Source organism: Pezoporus occidentalis, unplaced genomic scaffold (assembly GCF_034315485.1).
Source record: "Pezoporus occidentalis ecotype Australia unplaced genomic scaffold, CSIRO_AGI_Poc_V1 ctg68, whole genome shotgun sequence".
Classification (NCBI taxonomy): Eukaryota; Metazoa; Chordata; class Aves; order Psittaciformes; family Psittacidae; genus Pezoporus; species Pezoporus occidentalis.
Window position 1 is genome coordinate 1,884,073 of NW_026916030.1, and position 15,735 is coordinate 1,899,807.

General features: G+C 46.7%; 1 protein-coding gene across 3 annotated transcripts; it reads right to left on the minus strand.

The window, feature by feature from the left end:
* Positions 1-1,727: 1,727 nt before the first annotated feature.
* Positions 1,728-15,705, minus strand: RAB14 (RAB14, member RAS oncogene family). Of its 3 annotated transcripts, XM_062641379.1 has the most exons (8): positions 15,424-15,638; positions 8,227-8,285; positions 6,832-6,885; positions 5,195-5,372; positions 4,087-4,153; positions 3,087-3,174; positions 2,735-2,765; positions 1,728-2,116 (listed from the first exon to the last, which is right to left on the minus strand). In XM_062641379.1, exons 2-8 carry the CDS (start codon positions 8,276-8,278, stop codon positions 1,939-1,941), a joined length of 648 nt encoding a protein of 215 aa, XP_062497363.1. In that variant the 5' UTR covers positions 8,279-8,285; positions 15,424-15,638; the 3' UTR covers positions 1,728-1,938. The 3 variants fall into 3 exon arrangements, with proteins under 3 accessions (XP_062497363.1, XP_062497364.1, XP_062497365.1); XM_062641380.1 differs by lacking the exon at positions 6,832-6,885 and having other exon boundaries at positions 15,424-15,641; XM_062641381.1 differs by lacking the exons at positions 6,832-6,885; positions 8,227-8,285 and having other exon boundaries at positions 15,424-15,705.
* Positions 15,706-15,735: the final 30 nt, after the last annotated feature.

Here is a 15,735-nt window from a genome sequence, read left to right on the forward strand (position 1 = left end):
CCCAGCTGGCTGTGCCCTGCATGGGCCATCACCTCAGGCTGATACCCCAAACCAAGGAACCCCCTTCAAGTCCCAGCCCAAGCAGAGGGGGCCAGAGCAAATAACACAGCCAAGAGCAGTTTATCTAGATACAGGTACTTTATTTACAAATATTTAGATTAATAGCATCGTTACATCAAATGAGGAGTACAGCAGTCCAACAGCTCCTTTCTGTGACAGAAACAATGAGACCTACTGTAACTGGGAGGACAGGTATTGCACCTCAGCAAGCTGGAGTCATTACAACATTTACTTCACAGCAGCAGCAGGTCATGGTCCCTGGGCAAACCCTTTGCGGTGCAGCCTCGGCTGAAGCAGGATGTGAGCTGCAGATCCTGAACATACCCATCTACTTAAGAATATTAGTTAAAAAAAGGACTAACCAGACAAAACAAAGGGACAGTGCACAAGTTACCCAAATCCTATTGTCTGCACATTCCAGTTTTGGCTTTGATTTAACATTGACTGTACAATACTCTGGTACCACGGTTTACTTACAAGTCTGAACATTGTAGTTTTAGTGTCTAGGGAGGGATTTTAAGACTACTTCGTATTTTAAACCCTGCAGCAAGACTAAACCTGGACGTGTGACCATGGTTAAGCACAGGCCCCTGCCATTTTCAAACCACAGGCTGCACATACAGCCACAGTGAACCCACGGGTAGCTCAGCAACAGCCTCAGGTTCATGGTCACCGCCTGCATCTCCCTTTGATCCAGCATTACAGGTTGTGGCACCCCATGAAGGATGGACTCAAAGGCTCGAGAAGCCCAAGCCTTGAAGAAACCCTCACATGGGCCTGGTAAAAATACAACAGTAGCTCCAAATCCCTAGAGAGCACCGGCGCTGGTGCCGGTCCGCTCCAGGCTCTGACCACTGGAGGAGTTACAGGTAGAGAAGCGCAGGATGTGCGAGAGAAGCCGCCCCAGCACAGGGCACGAGGCAGGCGACAGCCCAGCGATGCAAAACGCTTATCCCAAGAGCGAAGCGGGTTTTAGCGCGCTGCTGATTGCACACGACGGGGTTTAACCAACACCACAGTGCAAAGATGAGAGAGACATGGATCCCACTAGTGTTAATGGCTGCGTGGGGACTCGAGCTGCCCCGGGTGACACCAGGGATGAGGCCTGTGTTAGTGAGCGGCACTCGGCGCTAACGTGGTCACACACAGCTCGTACTGTACAAACAGGGGTTTCTTACATACTGTTCTAATGCCAGTAATCATTTTTTCTTCATTAAAATCATATACACAGGATGTATTTCACTGTTAGCTCAGTTCCTTCAAATTTTATACATATTTACGTCCTGTTAACAAATGGAAAGGAGAAAAGTGGCAGAAAACCGACGTCAAGCTCCGAGCACGTGTCCCTGTGCACGCTGCCGCTGCGGCGCCAGCCCGCCCCTACCCCACACACACCTCAGGGACATCCTCCAACAGAAGCACATTGTTACCCAGCCCCTTGCTACCATCGGAAGTCATTTCACAGCAAAAAACTCATCCTTTACTACAGACAGCTCTAAACGGTTAGAGGTGGGGGAGAAAGGCCAAAGAACCATCAAATTAAACCGTACAAGCCAAAGCCCTGCGAGAGTGTGAAATCATGAGTCCAGCATCAGTGCTCGGTTTAAAGTAGGTATCGGTGACACTATCACAAGGACAATCAAGGAAAAAAAAAAAAAACTTCTAGATTTACCATGCAGGAGAGGTTTTATTACTCTACTTGCCTTTGATAACCTGATTACATCTAACGTTGTTTAGCAGTTTAGTACTGTGTTAAACTTGCCTCGAGAGTTTTAATTAAACCCAGTAAGATGTACAGAAGACAGGGCAGCAGTCAAAAGCACTGCTCCCGACAGACAGAGGTGAAGGGTCAGAAATGGAGCCAGGAAACGGAGGTCACTAGCAGCCGCAGCCTTCTCTCTGGGGCTGGGGTTCACTGGTTAGCCGCCCGCCCTGCGGAGCCGATGGCTTGTGCTGTACACCCGATTCTGCAGCGTTCAGATCCAGGCTTCCGTCTTGGATGTTCTGGTAGATTTTCTTGGCAGCCTCCAGGAAGGCATCCTCGACGTTCTCTCCGCTACGAAGAGAGCAGCAGGGGTTACTCAGGCAGGGCAGGATGTGGAGGCAGTCGGCTACAAGCGCCCTGCTGGGATACGCCTGTCCCTTGGCATGCAAGAACAGCTTTTGGTACCTAAAGCAGATGCACCACTGAGTCTGACAACCCATCCTGGGACAGCCTCCAGTAGGCTGTCCAGGCTCCCTAGCCATTAAACCTATTGGGACTAGCCAGGAGGAAGAAACACATTCCCACACACCAAGAAGCAAAAATCAGCGTGAAGTCACACATGCAGCTGCGTGGCTGCAAGCTCAGGAGCCGCTGTAAATCACACCCTTTTTAAGGGTTCCATTCCAAGGGTGCCAGCTGGAGCCACATTTACTGGTGTCACTGGAGACCCGATCCCTGTACTCCAGCAGCTCCCCAGCCAATGTAGCCTGGCTCAGGTCCGGTGCAGTGACTCCTGTCAGCAACCAAAGGGGCTGGGACCACTCTAAGAGAGCTCGGAGCCAGTGGTCTGTTGGGTTTGCACTTGTAAATCCCTGCTATACCTGAACTATAACTGTATTTAGTCATAACCAATATAATCCTCTTAAACTGATCACACCTCAATCACAGTTGTAGACAAAGGTAACTTACGTTTTTGCACTTGCTTCAAGGAACAATAAACCTGTTCAGAGACAGAGGTTCAACAATCAATGCATAATACACTCCAAACAGCCCTAAATCAGCCACGCTGCAACCTCCAGATAACATGCAAGATGCTGTTTTAGCAGTAAACAGTCTTTCATGACTAAGTTAAGGCATCAACACACAAGCTGATTCCTAGGAACTAAGCACAGTTACAGTTAAGCCAGACTGAGGCACAGCAGAAGTCTGCACATACAACTGCATTACTTTGGAAGCATAAGCTTGCAGCTACCGATGCTGAGGAGTCACTTTAACATCACTGTCCTGTAGGAAATGTAACAGCTCAAGAGAAAACACACACCATTTTCTTCAGCAAATTGTTTGGCTTCTTCATACGTGACATCCCTCTGTGCTTCCAGATCTGCTTTGTTTCCTATGAGGATTATCACCTGGTTCAGAAGAGAGAGAATTAGTCTGGGCAGTAACTGACGAGCTTTTCACTACCGTGCTCATGATTCAGGCAAAACCCCAAAAGGAAACACACAGAAGTGTTTCACAGCAGAAGCCATGCACCTTCAGAACACTGCTCCAGCACCGCCCCCTCCATAAAGCCTGGAACAGCAGCTCCTGCCATTGCTTTCAGCTGCTTTAGGCTGCTCTCACGAGATGAGGTCCTAAAAAGCAGCAGCCCTACAGTCCTGCTGTGCCCTGGTGAGAGCTGTGCTCTGAGCCACTTCCTGTACTTGTTTAAGCATCTCTTAATCCAGCCAGAACCTTCCCAAGTTCTCTTTCATCACAGCAGAGTCTTCCCACGAGCTTGCTGCTGAAGTGTTTTAGGAGCACTTGGAAGAAGACTTCAGTGAACAAGTTACAACTGTCTGGGCAACAGCTCTGTGGTATGGTCAGAGACAGAGAAGCCTTTTCCCCCCAAGGTTCTCCAGGAGTCCTGGCCAGCTTCTGCCAAAGATCCCATTTCTATTCCAACCTAAGGACACAGCATTCACCTCAGTAGTACCACAAAGCAGGAAGTGGTAACAAAAGTTAAGGTTTGTCCCCATTCAATGACAGTTTTGCCTCCAACTGCTGAGAACAGGCCCCTGGAAGGTGAGAAGCACGAGACATCTAGAAGAAACCAGGGTTTTCCTGCACAGTGACCTGGCCTTTTGCTCTGGGTACAGTAAGGGGAGAATCCCTGGTACAGTGCAAAATGGGACATGGGAGTGACTGGAGCTAAAGTAGCCGAGCGACCACAGGCAGCTTATTTCAGAGAACTGCTACCACTGCAGATGCTTTGGCCCAAGCCCTCCACCTCTTGCTCCGAGAGAAGCAATACTGTTTGAGTCATATATAGCCCAACTTACAGTATTTGGATTGGTGAGGTTCCTTGCATCTGTCAGCCAGCTGCTTAAGTGATTATACGTACTTCTTCTGCAAGGAGTCAAGGAGAATAGTTTTAGCCACAGCATCTTTTAACACACCTACGTCCAACAGCTCAGTCAGCACCCACTGAACACACTGATGTTTGTCATCCCCATACTTCCCCCCAGCCTCATGACAAACAAAGCAGCAGCATCTTGTTTGGACCTGGATCATGATCTGAACATGCTGACTTCAAATCCCCTGAGCAACTCTGACAGCACAGCTGAGACACCAACCCATGTTCCTGCCCTCACAAGGTCAGGGTTTATATTGTCTAGTACAGAACACATTAAAGGATTTCCTGTCAAATACTCTCACAGAGCAGTGTACGGTGAGCAGCCCTTCAGTAACAAACAGTGCATAAACTCATGTTTTACTCAAGATTTCAGCAAACAGGAAATACACCTAGACAAAGAATACCAAGAGCAGCCCTAGGGGAAGACTGGACACGGATGCAAGTAGAAGGATTTCATGTGGCACATCTAATTAATTATTCTTTTAGCAGGATCTTTAATTTTCACCTATAAAAAGAAGGGAGGATGGCTTCTGTACCAACTCATTTTGTTGGAGGAATACACCGTGAAGAGGCCAAGAAGTTGGGCTGCTGCAATGCTCTCATCTCTACACAACCTCTTAAGCAGCCCACTGCAACAGAGGTAATATTCTGTCCTGTGCCCACTCTAACAATATTCCTGCCAGGTAAGCAGCAATGCCCACTGCCTCCCAGGAAGGCAAAAATCCATGTGCTGAAGAGCAAGTCTTAAGGACAAAGCCAGTTCTTCAAACAACTTCAACCCAAGCAGTGAAGGCCCCAGATCCTCAGGCCTGTCAGCGGTGACGCTTTCCAGGAAAAGCAGCTCACATAATTCCTTATGTTTCTTTTTCAGCTCTTTAAATACTTCAAGTATTTAGAAGCGTCTCCTTCACACGACAGGACACAAACCCATCCCGACTGAGTCCTTTAAGTGAAGGGGACAGACACGGTGTCTAAAGAGCTCCTCAGGCACATGCAGAGCTGCGGTACGAGACACGCCAGTCCAAGCGCCTCACCTGGTGATGTCGTAGACCATGAGAGCTCCCGCGGCTCCTCTGTAGTAGCTCCGTGTGACAGCCCGGAATCTCTCTTGTCCTGCTGTATCCCAAATCTGTAGTTTAATTTTTTGGCCACTAACTTCAATTATCCTTGTGCCAAATTCAACACCAATTGTGTGGGGACAGTCTGCCATAACTGCCGTGAAAAATAAAGAGCAAAGATCAGATCTTTCTAGCACAAGGTCTCCTTGACCATCACCAGTTCTCAGTTACCTTGACTAGAGCTTCAGTCTCTAGGAAAGCATTTTTACAGCTGCAGTACCCAAACTGTATCATTCCAGAAATAAAATGAAGTATTCCCTGAGCTTCTTAGTTGTAATGGTTATGGAATTCCTTGCCTTCTCTTCTGCATCTATACTGATGCTGTCTGGTCGTATCCATCATAAGGTATCGAGTCAGCTGATTCTCACCCTACCCTTGCAGGAAAAGTTCATTATTTCAATGCAGTAAGAAAAGATAACTCTTCAGGAATGACCAAGAGGCAGTTGAAAGTCTGTAGGACAGCTTCAAAACCCAATAGCTAAGTTGTTCCAGACAGGGCAGTAGCATGACTTTATCCACAGATAAAGGCCAGTCCCATAAGTAGTTATCACCACAGCAAATCAAACCTTTAAAGGCATCTTTCTAACTAATAAGCTCATCTTTAAGAAAGATGAAGAAATGCAGGATGAGTAACTATCCAGGCTATCTACAGTTAGTGACAGCGTTGTAGTAGAGGTGTTTGGCATGTCAGTTTGTACTGCTTCAGCTTAATGCTGACCGACTAAGAACAAGACAAACAGCCATCAAGAATTTGGCCATAAGCAAACCAGTATTTAAATAATTGACTGATTGGGAATTTGAATTCAAAGCAACTGTTAAAAAATTCTAGTTGTACTAGAAAGCAGAAACAGTGTGAACTGAAGCTCCTACCCACTTACTGTGACATCCAGTAGCACAGGGTAGAGACTGACTTTGTATTAATAACCACCTACAGGCTCAGCCCCCGAGTGTGAGCTACATGGGATGCCAGAGAGGTAACAGCCACTGCAAGCTCCAGTGCAAGAGGCATGAGAAACTGAAGCTAGTTCTTAATTAGTGATGATAGCATAGATGAAAACACTGCAGTTGAGTCAGACTGGAGTAAGTCCTCAACACCAGCACACAGGTCATGAGCCACAGCAGCTACAGAGAATGACAGGGCTGCCTAAGCCTGCAACAAGGAGTGAGAGGAAAGGGAATCTTTTTCTTTTTGAAGCCATTACTAACAACCTCCATTGCGTGTGTGGAAGCTACACCAATACTGAAAACATGCATGTTTCAGACAGGAAACTTCACTTGGGTCAGAATTCCCCAGAAAACCCACAAAACCAGACACAGCCTTTCCCCTCATCACAAGCAGGACTGACCGAAGCAGCAGTTTTGCCTCTAGTACATCAACATTTTGTTTCTACATCTACATGAGTCAAAACAAATCTAAGCAAGTACAAAGCAAAGCCACACAGGTGAAGCCAGACACCACATCAAGCTCATGCACAATGGAAGCAAAGAGGCAGGAAAGAGGGATGAAGCATGAGAATAAAGTGAGAATAAATCTGGTGAATTGAAATACTCACACTTCTTTTCTGTAAATTGATGAAGCAAACAGGACTTTCCTACACCCATGTCCCCTGTTACAGAAAGAATAGTTAAGGCTGACACCACATCATTGTTGCAAAAACCACATTTCCTCCATCCTACACAAGGAATGGTACAGAGACAGGCAGACCCTTCCTTGGGTCTAAACTGTGATGTTTGTACCTGGTCTCAGACCTCAAATTCATCAACTTTTGCACTGGTTTTGGTAACAGGGTTGCAAGCAAGGGTGGAGCGGACAGCTCAAGGACAATTCAATCCAAATCACTGATTTTACAACTGTATTTCACAAGGTTACGAGAAGCAAACCTGTACAAAACTGAAATGTAAAATACACCTTTTGAGTGATTACCATGCTCCCATCTCACTTGCAATTGCTAGTCAAGACATCAAAAACACTGACAACCAACTAGAACACACCAAGAAATTACTTCACTTCCACTTATCCACTTGCACAATGCCAACAGGGAGGAAGAGCAAGATCTGTTAAGAACCAAGGCTTCCGCAGGCTGAGGCTGTCACAGCAGCCCGAGTTACAAACTATTACAAGACTGCAGATCACTTACACCTACACAAGGGCATTAAGAATTAAACAGTGAACAGCAAGACCAGTTCTTCCAAGAGAATAACAAATGCAATCAAGTCCCTGGCTGTAAACAGACAAGGAAGGTGCAGCTAAAAGCTACATTTAAACACAAACACGCAGCCTGACAGAGGCTTGAAGCCTGTCTGAAGCAATGGATTCCAATTAGCACTTGCGATGGTTTCCAATTAGCACCTGTGTCTTCAGCATAGATTCTCAAACCTTTGAGGCTAATGATGCAGAGGGAAGGTGCTATACAGCAAACCTGAATCAACAATACCTGGCTGTGTTAACTCCCATTCAAGCTTTTCCCCCCTTTCAAACCAAGTTAGTAATTTTTTTTCCAAATATAAACTGTATTTTGATAGAGAGCACATACACATGTTTTTAGGATGCTTTTTTTGTAGTGCTATGGAGAGGGCCAAGTGTTATGGCCCTAACAGTGAAGATGCACGAGAGTACTGAAGTACATTATGTCAAGAACAGTTACTGTGAACAGTAACTCAACACAGGCACTGGTACTTGCCCTCCTCCCAGGTCACTTCCACCAACCACACAGCTCTCACTCTGTGGCATACAAAGGTATTTGCTGTTATACTGTCACCCGCTCGAGCTTTATAGCAAGCAAGGTGATACCTGTGAGGGTCTGAGGATGGACAATTAACTGAAAGAACTACTGCTATACAGCAAGTAGCAACAGAAGTCATGAAGAGCACAGCCCCAGGGCTGGGAGGAAGGCTGTCATGCATGTACACATCAACATAAAGAGGTATGAGAGCCCAGCAGTACTTACCAATAATGATGTACTTAAAGATGTAGGAATAGTTGTAAGGTGCAGTTGCCATTGTGGCACTAGAATAGAAAATAGAACACATCAGAACTGCTACTTGTTCACCAAACTCAACCCAATCCATAGACTGTAGTTCACAGAGGCAAACCAACCCTCCCTTCCTCTCCCCACAACTACACTTTCACTCACAGTTCAGGTTTTGGTACTTCCCCACAGTCACCAAATTAGCATCATTCAGCAGGACTCCCACATCACTAGCTCTGAACCCCTGCCAGTTCGGCCTCTAAGTAGAAACATGCTCACCAAACACCCAACATATTCACTGAAAATAAAATCCGACTCCAAAAGTAAAATCTGAAGGGGTTTAACAAAACCAGCAATTTGGAACTATTACTTCACTGATGAGGCTTGCCAAAGGAGCAAAGGAAAGAGTGCAGCTTGCATCAAAAAGCTAAGAACTTCTGGAAAGAACGCTGTAGCAGCCTTAGCTGGGCTCTGACTGCTACATGCCCGTGTCAGAGAAGCTCTACAAGCCACAAATCAGATGTTCAGGAAGTTAGTTAACATCTCTGTGGCTTTGTCAGCACCGCAGCTTACAGTAAGGCTTCGCAGGTTCTCTTTTTTAAGAGAGAGTCAAAATTAGACTGGGGTAAGCACTTCCAATATGCCAGAGTTTCCTATGCTTTCCTACATGTAGGAGGAATTAGAACTTCAGTCTTTAGCTGCGTAAACCTGTGAGGAGCAATAGCTGACTTACCAACTGATACGTCAGTTAACCAGGATTACAAGTCTGCACAGGCCACATCTTGCCAGTTAACATAAAGGATGCAAAACGCCTCCTTTTGTCCCAGGTTTTAAGTTAAAGTAGGCACAGTGGGATCAGTTAAGCAAGTGGAAAATTTCTAGTGGGAATTCACCATTTCCTCCCCTGCTCCTGCGTGGCAGCTAGCCAGCCCTGAGAAAGCTATGGAAGTTCTTACGAAGAACACTGCTTCAGCCTAGAAAGATTTTCAGTCAGTCATGTGGCCTTCACATGACAAACGCAACCAGTGCTGCAAGGGAACAAAGAGCCAGGAAAGCTCACAAGCCTCCAACTTTTGGAAAAGCAAATTATTGTTTCCACAGCCACAATTAACCCATAACAGTGAAGCACAGCCATCAGAAAGGTGACCAGCAACAAACCTCATGGCAGCACACATCCACCACTGCACAGCAGAGCTTTAAAGCAAAGGCTCTTATCTAGCCCTTGAAGGGGAACCACACCAGCAGGAGGTTGGGACGGGTTTGCTGGGTGCCAGGCACCTCCGACACGGTTGGCTCAGGACGTGGAAACTCAACTCCTTCTATCCCAAGCAGCATACAAAGCATCTATGCTCAGTCCTATATATACACACAGTTTTATAAACCCAAGTTTAAGACAGCAAACAAAAGACAGCTTTGGACCATAATTCTTGTATATGCTGGCAAGACAATTCCACACCAAGTGCTGCACAAGTAAGTTGCAAGAAGAGTCGCCTCAATCAAGCCAATTTTAGAACAACCCTCTACCATAGCAGAGGGAAATCTCCCACAGCCACCCCTCACCACCTTTGTCCTCCTCAGCCCCTGGCAAATCATCACAGAGTGAACAGACCATCTCTTATCACTGTACTAGGTAAGAATTAACATCCACGGCTGGAAACACGCTGCTCTTTACCAAGCAAGCCAGCAACCTGCCTGCAAGATTCCAGAGTTACAGTATCAGCTTCAATATATGCAGTGATTATTTTCAACACCAGCAAACAAAGACAAGTAACTGCTCCACAGAGAGCTCAAAATTAACATGTCACTGTGGAAACACCCAATACTTCACATTTTCTGAAGCTATCTTCACACATTATGCTCTTCCTCTTCTCAGCATGTCCCAATAGCAGCAACATTCAAACCCAGCATCTTGTGATCCAATGCATTTGTTCTTCACTTGCCATTTACTTTCTAAGTAAAGCTGGAGGATTGTGTTCACAGCTCCATTCAGTCTGGTACCAAGGTAGAGAACCACTCACGGGGCTACGAACGTGTCCTACAGAGGCCAGGTGACCCTCCCTAGCTTCACAAAGTCCCTAAGGTGGAAATACTCAGTTTCCTGTTCCCAAGCACATGACTTTACAAGACTGCTGTATGTAACAAGTGAAGGGAATGTGCCCCACCTCCAAGCTTGCAAGTACCATCGCTGGAAGGGGAAGACTCTTTGTCTTTTAAGTATAGACAAACTGGGAACTCTGTTCAGGCTACATCACAAATGGAATTTGAAGTCTCTCAGCTAGAATCTTCACTGCTAAATACACGTTTGACTGGTTTTGCTTGCTAAGGCATGTCAATTCTCACTCTAACTATGCTCTTTCAGTGTAAAAGAAACTGTCACTGCTTTGCAACATATGCATCAAAATCAGTTCCTGCTTCAGAGTGAGTTAGAAAACCAAATCCTGTGCTTGGCAACAGAAATGGGTGGGAAGGGAGGACTCACTTCAAGCCACATCTCATTGCTACAACTTCACTCTTATTCCTGCAGTGACATTAGGCCCCTAAAGGAGGTGAGAGATACCACACAGCCCACTGTGTGCAGCCAAACCTAACATAACACTGGCCACAGCTTAGAGAAACAGTTTACTGACAGCAGCACTGACAGAGAAATTAACCTGTATGTGAGCCTAGACCTTCTCTGAAGTCCCAGAGAGCTCCCAGGTTAGTCACTGGGTCTGAGACACAAGCTTGTGGCAGCACAGATACTCAGTTTAAACACAATTTCTGGAGTTAAACTGTAAAAATCAAGCAACACTTTGGGATTACATTTACTCCAAGGGTCACATTACAGGAAACATTTTGAAACACTTTGTAAATTATTACTAAAGGTCAGGAATCTTTTCTGGAGAGCAGATGACTTTAACCCCCCCCCAACCACAAACCAACAAGCTTTTAAACACTAAAATTCCAATGAGGATTAGCAGGAATCCCAACTGTACTCAGATTTTGGAATAAAACTGATACTCCGGAAGGACTCTGTGTTGAAGGGGAAATGCAAGCTAAACACAGAAGCCATGTGGAGAATTCAGTCTCAGAAACCTGACAACCTCAGCATTTACTGCAGAAGGAAGTCAGACAAGAACAGTGCGCAAGAGGATTCAGTCAACACAAAAATATTAGCTACATGTTAATGCAAGGAGCTAATATACATTGACAGCATCACCATCCACACTATCGGCGGCTTTACACCCACAGCGCTCTGTTCCAGATGTGTGAATCTGAATATTCCCAATATGGGAGGCTGGGGTTTCCCTCTTGGGAGGGCCAAGAACTGCAGGACTGACTTGCACATAAATACACATAACTTACCTTTGGCCACTGCTGACATTATACAACACAACAAAGTTAAAGTTAATCAACCATGAATTTACTGTTAACAGCAAGCAGGAGTCTGGAAGCTTGGTCTACCTGCCATCTTCCAGGAAAGTCCGCCAACTTGGAACAAGTTTTGGCTCCCTTCTCAGACAGAGGTAATGTCTCCCCAGAGCTTAGAGCAGTATTTCAGGGTGGCAACTAGCCAGAGGATCGTGCCTCACCATACACAGATTTCTGCCAGTTTCAAAGCATGTACAGTTAATTTCTGCATTACAGTTTGGACTGGAAATGTTACAGTGAACAGTGCCACCATAATCTATCTGCCACGTATTGACTCCTTCCTTGGAGGCTTTTCTAATTTATAAGAAATTAAAGATGACCTCAATGAGATCTCAGTACACCTACTACTCCCCTAGTACACCTTAGCACTCCTCTAATCAACAAGCACTACACAGGTATGTTGACATCTCGCTGCAGCCTTATTTCCAGTATCAGCATACATCCGTACAAGCTGAGATAAGGTCGCTCTCAGCACACTGCTGTAATGTTCTTTATCAGAACCCTGTAACTGTAAATACCACATCCACACCAGTTCTCATGAGACAGTTTCGTGGGCAGTTCTTTCCAGCTCAACTCAAGGACACAGTCGATTTTAAGTCTTCACTGGTATCATTTGCATAGAGAAATGTCCCAGCTTTATGCTCAGCAAGAAGCAGGACTATTACTAGAGGAGACCAGAACCTGTACGCACAGGTTTTGTTAGACACTGTGTAGTTAATACCATCAACTGGGCAGGCCACAGAGATACCACCTCAGGAAACAGCTACTGGCTTCAGACTGCCTGACAGTTACAGGTTCCCCTTAAAAACATCTCACTCAGCAGGCAGAGGACCAGCTTAGTCAGGCTGAGGCACTTTGTGTTTCATCAGGCAGGTGTTCTTCCAGTCACTCCTCAAGGACATGCAACAGGAAGGGATCCCACAGCTGAAGCCCGAGTCCTTTCTATTAAAGATAATGCCATCACATCATTCCTTTCATAAATTGAAACAACTTTTAAAGAGCTGTTAGTTTCTGCATTTGGAATAACGTATTAGTTATGTATAGGCGGCAGAGTATGCAACCAAGAACTATTATTTAGAACAGCTCCTGAATTTCAACACACAATTAATAGGTGGCTCTCCCCCTTCCCAGGGCATGATCCTCCTCTTCCCTCCATGTTTATTTAGATGTTAATGAACAGCAAGCACTGAGAAGAGATCAGTAAGGGGCGAAGAAGCAGGCAGAGGCAGAATTGTTTCAATTCATAACTGCACTATTCCCTGATGAAGACCTTTGTCAAACACACACAACAATGTGGTCTGACTGGTACCTAACTAGAGGAGGTGGCTAGAAACACAGTCTAATTGCTTCAGCTGTGGTCTTCCATAAAGATCACACCAACTGGAAGGTAATAAAGGTTTGTTATCAATGGATACACCAGAGCAGTGGATTCCCTCAAGTCTGGTGTCCACAGCAAGCTATGAGGTCCACTACAATTAAGTTTCATTGTGGTCCTGTGATTCTATACACCATTTAGGTCTTCCAGAAGATACAAACATCTCAGACCTCTCTAAGAGGATGGCCCCAGAACCTCCTCATATGTTTTTTATGTGTTTTTGCAGGGTTGTATTTATAAAGCCCTCCTTTGAGACCAATCCTTGAGGATTCACATCAGCAGCCTGCTAGCAGCCCAATACTCTCACATCTGCCAACATTACTTGTTGCTGGCCAGTGCCTTACTCATTCTTCTGTTCTAGAGTCATCATCTTTAGCTTTCCCCATTTGGATTTCATTAGAGCATACAATTAGCCCAAGACAGTAAATGCTGCTGAACTGATCTTTGATCAGGCAGCGACCCAGCAAGCTTCTTGTGATCTGCTGCTGAACATCACTTTGCATTTCCTCATTATTCCCATGCCCAGCTACTCTTTCTGTGAAAGCAGATGAGGTCTGCAGGCCACCAGGCTCTCCCTAACCAGCCTCAGCTGCGCAGAGCCCTGTTCAAGCTGTTCTTGAAGAAATGTATTTGCTATGTTCTTTAATCATGTAAAACATCTTAACTCAGCCTGAGGCCTACTAAGTATTTCTAAAGACTTCACAGGCCTTCAATTCCTTTCGTATATGAGAACTTTGACTCTGTGTATTTTTAGATCAAGGCTATGTATCATACTATCATCGCTTTTTGATCTCCCTCAACAGCTATCCAGCCATACACATGCTGTGTTGGTGAGCCTTTAATAGTTTCACATCCTGCTCCATTCAGTTCCTCCATTTTGTTTCCTAAACTTCCTGCATTTGGATGTGCATTTCTCCCTCACCACACCCCAGCTCATTAAGTGTTGCACACCTGTCCCCATCAGCAAGAACACTTTCTCCCATGTCCATTCTCTCAGGCATAGTTCTTTATTCTTTTGTATGTCTTCATTTATCCTACTCTTCCTCTTCCTATAACACGGTCTAACCTGTAGCACATCTGCACTTGTGGCAAGACAATCAAATTCCAGAGATACCAGGTAAGTTTAGGGACAGTATATACAGAACCAGGAAGCTTTGTTGTCAGTCTAACAAATCAGAACAAGATATAACTATCTGGAGTCCTCACCCTGGAGAGCACAAGCCACAAACACACTGCAGAACAACACTAAATAAGGTTTATGTCCTTTGTCTCAGAAAGACACAGCAAGATGCGACCCAAGCATGAGCAGGTTCCATTGGATGCACAGGATTAAACAAGTCATTTTAAAACACCTATTTACATTTTACATCCTAGTACCTCCAGTAGAACAGGTCTGCTTTCAAACTGCTGTCCTTCACATTAGCTTTTTGTTATTTATAACATGGAAAACAGGAGCTTCTTCCTTCCATTCAGATTTGTAGCATTTTCAAATCCCTACAAGAAGCTAGCAAACGCCTTTTTAATCCATATTAGACTATATGATATTTAGGTATTAAGTCCTTCAGGGTTAGGGTTAAGCAAGGATAATTCAGCACCATTTCCACTCAAGACAAAGCTATCCATGGACGTTACTGAAACCTTAACAGCCTACTGCAAACAGGCAACACACAACTGGGTTAAATAACAGAACTTGTCTTCTGTTTAGCCTGAATTAGCACTGACCAAAGAAAACAAACCACACATCCAGAATACTTCAGCTGCTTTCCCGAATAACAAGTGGCACTGCCCTCGGACCTCATGGAAGTTATTTTTCTGTCCAAGTTCACGACAGCGCTGGTCAGCACAAGTACAGATGACACACAGTGTAGTATGTACATACAGTAAACACCTTACGGGCAATTACAATTAGCAAGGAGCACGCATACATAACACATATATACACCCCGCATGAGTACTCGGCGCTGGCGTGTCACAGGGAGTGTGCAGCGCAGAGAAGGCGGTGGCGACAAGCAGTGCAGCAGCGGCCTAGCTCCTGCCCCGCCAGCTTCGTCCCCCTTAGCCCCAGCGGCCCCTTCTCCTTCCTGCCCGCCGCCGGGAGCGGACCGAGGGCGGTCAGACCCGCCAAAGCCGGCGACCGGCCCGCACCGCCCTCCGCGCCGGGCAGCGGCACACCTACGGGGAGGGCGGCCCCGACTAGGCCCCGGCTCCGGGCAGCAGCAGGAGGAAGCGTCGCTCCCCGGGCCGGGAGGCGACCGGGAGCTTACCCCCTCCCGCCGCTATGGGCGGCGCGCCTGCCCGACCGGGGCCCGCCGCTGACCGGACAGCGACGCGGGGCCTAGTGCTCCAGGCCCGGCCGGGCGGAGAGGTGCCCCTCCCCGGCTCCCCCGTACCTGTGCTCGGGCAGCGGGTGGCTGTGCAGCGTGGCTCTGTCGGCGGCAGCGCGGTTCGGCCCGCGGGCACTGCGGCGCTCAGTGCTTCGTGCTGGGCAGCGGCCGGGCCGGGTCTCCGGGGCTCCCTCAGGCGCTGCTCCACTGCGCCCCCATCACCCCCCTTACCCAAGATGGCGGCGCCCCTCGCACGGGGTTTCCCCTCCCACTCTCGACGGGCGCCGGGGCTGCACAAAGGTGGGCGCGAGAGGCCGCGGCGGAGCCAATCACAGAGACACCCCGCCCTCTACGCGACGAGGGGCGCGGCCGACGTGA

Excerpts from the sequence above, each read along its gene's own strand:
- RAB14 (XM_062641379.1), bottom strand. The coding sequence starts at position 8,278 with ATGGCAACTGCACCTTACAACTATTCCTACATCTTTAAGTACATCATT. Across the intron at positions 3,175-4,086 it reads ACCTCACCAATCCAAATACT|GTGATAATCCTCATAGGAAA; the intron begins GTAAGTTGGGCT and ends CTTCTGAACCAG. Across the intron at positions 2,766-3,086 it reads ACAATTTGCTGAAGAAAATG|GTTTATTGTTCCTTGAAGCA; the intron begins GTGTGTGTTTTC and ends GTCTCTGAACAG.